The 6,985-nt window shown below is 50.1% G+C and overlaps 1 protein-coding gene across 1 annotated transcript in view; it reads left to right on the forward strand.

Moving 5' to 3' along the window:
* Positions 1-6: 6 nt before the first annotated feature.
* The window catches only part of SHISA5 (shisa family member 5), a 27,555-nt gene continuing 20,576 nt past the window's right edge, over positions 7-6,985 (forward strand). The window contains exons 1-2 of the mRNA XM_010851912.1: positions 7-134; positions 3,469-3,625. Of these exons, the coding sequence (XP_010850214.1) occupies positions 65-134; positions 3,469-3,625 (227 nt within the window). The 5' untranslated portion in view covers positions 7-64. The remainder of the gene's footprint in view (positions 135-3,468; positions 3,626-6,985) is intronic.

The raw sequence follows: 6,985 nt of genomic DNA on the forward strand, positions 1-6,985 counted from the left end.
GAGGTTTGCGGCCACACCGGGACCGTCTGCCGGTCCGTCTGTCCGTCCCCCTGCGCTCCCAGCCATGGCCGCGCCGGCCCCCGCGCCCCGCATCCTGGTGCTCTTGCTGTTGTTGCTCCCGGCGCCTGAGGGAGGTGAGTCTTGGCGGGTGCCGGGGAGTTCGTCCCGGGCAGGCAGGGGAGGCGGCCATGTCCGCGCCGTCCCTGGTTGCAAGCCCAGGCGGCGCCGTCCCCCCAGGGACCCCAACCGAGCCTCATAACCCCGAGGCAGTGTGCGGACCCCACGACTGGTCTGTCCTCCACCCCAGCCTCCCTCCCGTCTGCACTGACACTGCCCAGACCCGGGCATCTGCCGTCATTGTTCTGCCCTGGCATGGTGGTGGTGGTTGGGGGGGAGGTCTGTCCTCTAGGGTCCCAAGGGCTTGCCCTCTCAGAGGCTGGGGTGGGATTTCCTGCCTGGCCTTAGCGAGGGGTGGTGGCTGCAGGGAGGCCTGGCCGCTGCAGGCCCCTTCCCTGGCCTCAGTTTATTGGCTGGGAGCCTCCACCTTCTGCCTCCATTGCTCTGGCCTTTCTGGAGACCACTCAGGCTGGTCCCCAAGGTTGGATGAGACACTTAACTGTTGTAGGTTGATTGTAGACTGATGAATCCCAGACGGTGGAGGCCCGGCTGGGGAACTTTTAAAGGCAGGGAAGTAGAAGAGTGCCCTCCCCCTGCCCCACCCATCTCCCTAGGACGCTGAAGATCCTTCTGGGGTGGGTGTTTTTCTCCAAGGGAAGGACTTTATTCCTGGGGACTGGGAGGAATCTGGAGGGCTTGGGGTGGGAAGTTCCAGTGAGGACTGGAGACTGGTTCAGAGTGTCTGGGGTTCAGAAGAACATTTGTGTCATGGACTCTTGGCTCAAACACTCAACCTGTTTGTGTCTTCAGGCCCAGCTTAGAAGCTTGGGCTGGGCTGTGGCTGGAAAGTCTGTAAAAGGAGGTAGGTCACCTGAGCTACCCAGTAGGATGGGCTGTGCTGGCCTTACCTGCGGCCAGGTGGACGGCTGGCTGGGTTGGCCCTGTTGGTGGGCCCACCCTCTGCCCTGCAGCTTTGCCCAGAGCACCACCTACCACCTAGTTGACCCTTCTCAAGGAGGTCAGTCAATGCCTCTGTCTTTGGATTTTGCTCCACCAGTGGCCCCAGGGTGCTTGATACTGTTGGGATGGAAAGATTTCCTCTTCTTGCCCTGTAAGGTTCTTTGGCTGGTTTACTAATTACATTGACGTGAGACAAATGAAGGCAATGGCACCCCACTCCAGTACTCTTGCCTGGAAAATCCCATGGACGGAGGAGCCTGGTGGGCTGCCGTCTATGGGGTCGCACAGAGTCGGACACGACTGAAGCAACTTAGCAGCAGCCGAGACAAATGAACAGGAGCAAAACAAAAGTTGAACAACATTCCAGGTATACCTCTGGAATGCATGAGCGATCCAAGGAAACTGAGTAACTTGGTCAAATGGTGGACTAGGTCTTCCGTGTAGCTCAAACGGTAAAGAATCTGCCTGCAGTGCAGGAGACCCAGGTTCGATCCCTGGGTCGGAAAGATCCTCTGGAGAAGAGAACGGTAATCCACTCCGTATTCTTGCCTGGAGAATCCAATGGACGGAGGAAGGAGTCTGGCGGGCTACAGTCCATGGGGTCACAAAGAGTCACACGTGACTGAGTGACTAACCCTACCACTATACCTCCGGTATGCATGGGAGACCCAAGGAAACAGTAACTTGTCTAAATGGTGGAAGCCCTCACCTTGAATGCTGTTTTGAACTAAAGGCGAAAGAGTCACAATATTAGGATTCACAAGGAAAAACCCAGTAAAGAAGGGGTAAAATTGTTACACAGATTGAAATCTGTGCCTGCAGCCTTGATAGGTTTCTAGAGATATGGTCCTTACCCTCTTCCTAGTATGGCAGTGAAGTTGTTTCTTAGGTTCTTTTGTGACCCCCATGAACTGTAGCCTGCCAGGTTCCTCTGTCCATGGGATTTCCCAGGCCAGAATACTGGAGTGGGTTGCCTTTCCCTTCTCCAGAGGATCTTCCCTGCAATTGCAGGTGGATTCTTTACCACTGAGCCACAAGTGAAGATTGCCTTTATACTTGCAAATATCTATTGCAAAAGGGTAACTCCTACTCAGTTTTCAGAGCTTCTCCTTTGTTTGCAATTGCTTAAAAATAAACTGCTGAAAATCATCCTTAGCCCAAAGAGGAATGTTTGGGAGTGACAAATATACTGACCAGGCAGGGTCTCCAGACGCTACCTGCTGCCCTGGGGGTGAGGTCATACAGGGTTCTTAGAGTCCCAGTGCTGTGCCAGGACTTTCTACCTCAGGGTTTATCGTCAGGACCATCCCCAGTCTACCATAGTTGTCTGGGCCTTGCTGGACTGGGTGTTCCATTTAGGGTCTGTCAGGGTGGCATCCAGGACTGTTCTCTCCTGCTGGTGGACACCAGATCTGTGCTGATGTAGCCCAAGGATGCTGGGAACATTTGGCTGTGGCAGCTTCCTGGAAGTCAGCAAACTGTGGTCTATTTCCACACCTGTCAGCCAGGTGTACTTAAATCCCAGATCTGGCTAAGAGCCGTGTGATGGTTCTGAGGCTCCACATGGTGCCTGGCTACTGAGGGCACGGACATTTCCTAGCTGCCTGCTGCAGGCCCAGCAAGAGTGCTGGGACACGACCTGGACACTTTGGTGGGAGTGACTGTGGCCGATGGTGAACTGGTCAGGAGACAGCCTGCTGTAAGGCTATGGTCTATGAGGGCTGGCCCCTGGAGTCGGAGTGTCCAGCCGGGGCCAAGGCTGCCATGGCTGAATGGTGGGGACAGAACCTGAGGATTAAGAACAGCTCAGTCCACTCTGTGCTTCCAGTGCAGGGGGCGTGGGTTTGAACCCTGGTCGAGGAAGTAAGATCTCACATGCCATGTGGCATGGCCAAAAAGAAGAAGAAAAAAAGAACGTGTAGTCCCCAGCTACAGGGGGGACTGCTTTGTGGGGGTGTGACTGCTGGACTTGGGTGGCTCCCATAGAAGGGGGCCTAGAGGAAGACCTCAATGGGTGGTAAGTTGATTTGAAGGTGGAGCATGGGGTGACCTTCAAGGTCCTTTGTAGTCTGGATGCTGCTTTGTGGAGCCTGGGCTTGATCCCCTGGCTTGAGGCTGAGGAGTGGCCGAGTCGGACCCCCATGTAGAAAGTTCACCATCCCATCTGGAGGGCAAATGGACTGATGGGAGAGGGAGGGGGCCAGGTGGGTGCCTCTGCTGTGGCCCACGGGAGAGGGCGAGGCTGGTTGGGGCAGTGGCCAGAGGATGCTGCGGAGATGGCCCGGCTGGCTCAGGCCTACTGGCCTTGCTGGGGAAGGGGCGGCGTGGGCTGGGACAGGGCTGAAGGCTGGCCCCGTGGCCGTGGGTGAAGAGTATTTTTATGTGTTCCAGCCCAGAGTGAGCTGTGTATGATTTCTCACGGGCGCAAGGTCGACCCTTGGGTCTGTCCTGATTTCTGCTGCGGCAACTGTAACGACCAGTACTGTTGCTCGGATGTGATGAAGCAGGTTATGTGGATTGAGGAAGATTGCCATGCTCCGGAGGCCAGGTGAGTGCACCTGAGGTCATGAGGTGGGCGGCCTGAGCCTGTCCATCCAGCCTGTCAGTCCTCTCGAGCTGATGGTGGAGCACTCGCTGGACTCCCCCGGACCTTCTGTTCCCGTGAGCCCTTGTGCCTCTCCCCCAGCCTCGAGTGCTGAGCAGATTTCTCAGGGGTTGGTGGTCTCAGCCAGCTCTGTGGCTTACCCCTGGTGTGTACCAGCATGTCTTCAGGGTGGTCCCCTTGGCGCGAGTGTATCCCGCAGTGTTTGCATGCACCTGGTGGGGGTTGTATGTGATTTGTGCAGGTCTGTGTGTATCCCACTGTGGGCCATACCTATGTTCTCTTGCCATGGCCCATGGATTTACATTGCATCTGAGGTTTGAATGTTTTGTAGGCAGGAACCAAGGGGCTCCCATGTGTGTCTTCCTTTGCCGTTCTGTGTTTCTTGTGTTTGGCCCCAGAGAGTTGAGGTGGTCACACGCCTCAGCTCGTGGCAAGTGATCATCGTTGGTTTGGGCAAGTCCAAACCCCCACCATCTTACACATCTTATTTTAATCGTCCATGACCATTGCCTTCCCTTCGTTCCATAGGCAACCACTCAGTCTGTTGTGTTCTTTCATTTCTGTGTGTTGCAAAGTTTATAGTCTGTGGGCAATATGAACCCCCTTAATTTTTATTCTAAATTTTTATTTATTTATTTTTGGCTGTGCTGGGTTTTCATTGCAGTGCACAGGCCTTTTTTTTAGCTGTCCCATGGACAGAGGAGCCTGGTAGGCTGCAGTTCATGGGGTCACTAGGAGTCGGACACGACTAAGCGACTTCCCTTTCACTTTTCACTTTCATGCATTGGAGAGGGAAATGGCAACCCACTCCAGTGTTCTTGCCTGGAGAATCCCAGGGACGGGGGAGCCTGGTGGGCTGTCTCTGGGGTCGCACAGAGTCGGACACGACTGAAGCGACTTAGCAGCAGCAGCAGCAGCAGCAGTGGGGGCTAATCTCTAGTTGCAGTGTGAGGGCTTCCCAGTCTGGTGGCTTCTCTTGTTGCAGAGCATGGGCTCTAGGGCATGGCGGCTTCAGTAGTTGGGATTCCTGGGCTCTAGAGCCAAGACCCAATAGTTGTGGTCCACGGGCTTAGCTGCTCTGAGGCATGGGGGATCTTCCCAGACCAGGGATTGAACCTGTGTCCCCTGCATTGGCAGGTGAATTCTTATCCACTGCACCACCAGGGAAGAGGACTGCAAAATCTATTCTGATAGCTTTAAAAAACAGGAAGATTTATTCCATTAAAGTTTAAGGTAATTATTGGATTTCTGGGATTGTATTCAATATTTGCTGTCTTATTTTGTGCTTTATATTTGTCTCCTCTGTTCTGAATTTCTTTCTTTCTCACTTACTGTATTGCCTTTTTTTTTTAATTCCATTTTTTCTTCTATTGTTTACTTCTTTTTCAATTTGTATGCTTTCATTGTTTTTTTTCTTGCCTTATCACACTGGTCAGAATCTCCAGTACAATGATGAAAAAAGTGAGAACAACAAAAAAAAGTAATAAGAGACATCCTTGTCTTGTTCTCCATTTCAGGGAGAAAGCATTCACTATTAGGTACATTAGCTGTGGCTTTCCATGCTACTGCTAAGTCGCTTCAGTCATGTCCAACTCTGTGCGACCCCATAGACCGCAGCCCATCAGGCTCCCCCGTCCCTGGGATTCTCCAGGCAATAACACTGGAGTGGGTTGCCATTTCCTTCTCCAATGCATGGAAGTGAAAAGTGAAAGTGAAGTCACTCAGTCGTGTCCGACTCCTAGTGACCCCATGGACTGCAGCCTACCAGGCTCCTCCGTCCATGGGATTTTCCAGGCAAGAGTACTGGAGTGGGGTACCATTGCCTTCTCCGTGGCTTTCCATACCTGCCCTTTATCAGGTGGAGGAAGTTCCTTTCTGTTCCTAGTTTCCTTGGACTTTTAATCATGAAGTAAGTTTGCATTTAGTTAAGTATTTTCTTGCATCTTTAGAGATAATTAGATGATTTTTCTATTTTTATTCTGTTAATATGGTAAATTACATTCATCTCATTCTTAAGAAATATTTTCTCTGAGCTGGATTTAAGTTGATGGTTATTTTCTCTGGCTTCCTTTATCTCTGTAGAGATACTAGTTCAATAGTCAGTTGTCCAGCATTTAAAAAAACTCTTTTTTCTTCCCCTTTGACAGATTTGTAAGATTATTTTTTTTCTTGACTTTGGTATTCTTCAGTTACACCATGATATATTGAAGTATAGATTTATTTTTATAAGATTTTTTTTTATGTTGACCATTTTTTACCAATCTTTATTGAATTTGTTACAATATTATTGCTTTTATTTTATGCTTTGGTTTTTTGTGAGATCTTGCCTTCCCAACCAGGGATCTAACCTGCTCCCTCTGCATTGGAAGGTGAAGTCTTAACCACTGGACTGCTAGAGAAGTCCCTAGATTTCTTTTTATTTATGCTAATGTGGATTTGGTGAGCTTCTTAAATCTGTGGTTTAGTGTCTTTCATTAGTTCTAGAAAATTCTCTGCTACTCTTCAATATTAGCCTTCCTTCTCCTTTCCTTCTGGAACTCATTTAGACATGCTGCATCTTCTGCTCCAGTGTCCACATTTCCTAGTCTGTCTCTTCCATATTTTTGTCTCTGTTGCATTCCAGATTATGTCTTCTAACCTTTTAGTTAATTTAATTCTTCATATATGTTTAATCTGCTATTAAACTCATTCCTTGAGGTTGTTTTTTACTCTGTTGTAACATAAAATTCACATGCAGAAAAGTGCATTAAAATAAATGTACAGCTCAGTGATTTATCATAAAGCAAATATCTGCATAACCACTATTCAGGTCAAGACAGCAGCCGTCCCCTTGAGCTCACTCTCAATCACTGTCTCTCATCCCTCTAAGATAGTGTTGATTCTGTTATATAGCCTTGCTTTTCTTTAGAGTTATAATACCCAAACATGCATCTCTAAGTTCTACAGCTTAGTTTTTTTTTAATGTTTATTTTTATTTTATTTGTCTGCATCAGGTCTTGGTTGGCTGGGTCTTAGTTGTACCACGAGGGATCTTTTTATGCGGCATGCAAACTCTTAGTTGTGGCATGTGGGATCTGGTTGCCTGAGCAGGGATCAAACCCAGGCTTCCTGCGTTAGGAGCGTGGAGTCTTAGCTACTGGACCACCAGGGAAGTCCATGCTATGCTATGCTAAGTCACTTCAGTCGTGTCCGACTCTGTCTGACCCCATAGACGGCAGCCCACTGGGCTCCCCCGTCCCTGGAATTCTCCAGGCAAGAACACTGGAGTGGGTTGCCATTTCCTTCTCCAATGCATGCAAGTGA

Source organism: Bison bison, unplaced genomic scaffold (assembly GCF_000754665.1).
Source record: "Bison bison bison isolate TAMUID 2011002044 unplaced genomic scaffold, Bison_UMD1.0 scf7180017864304, whole genome shotgun sequence".
Taxonomy (NCBI): domain Eukaryota; kingdom Metazoa; phylum Chordata; class Mammalia; order Artiodactyla; family Bovidae; genus Bison; species Bison bison.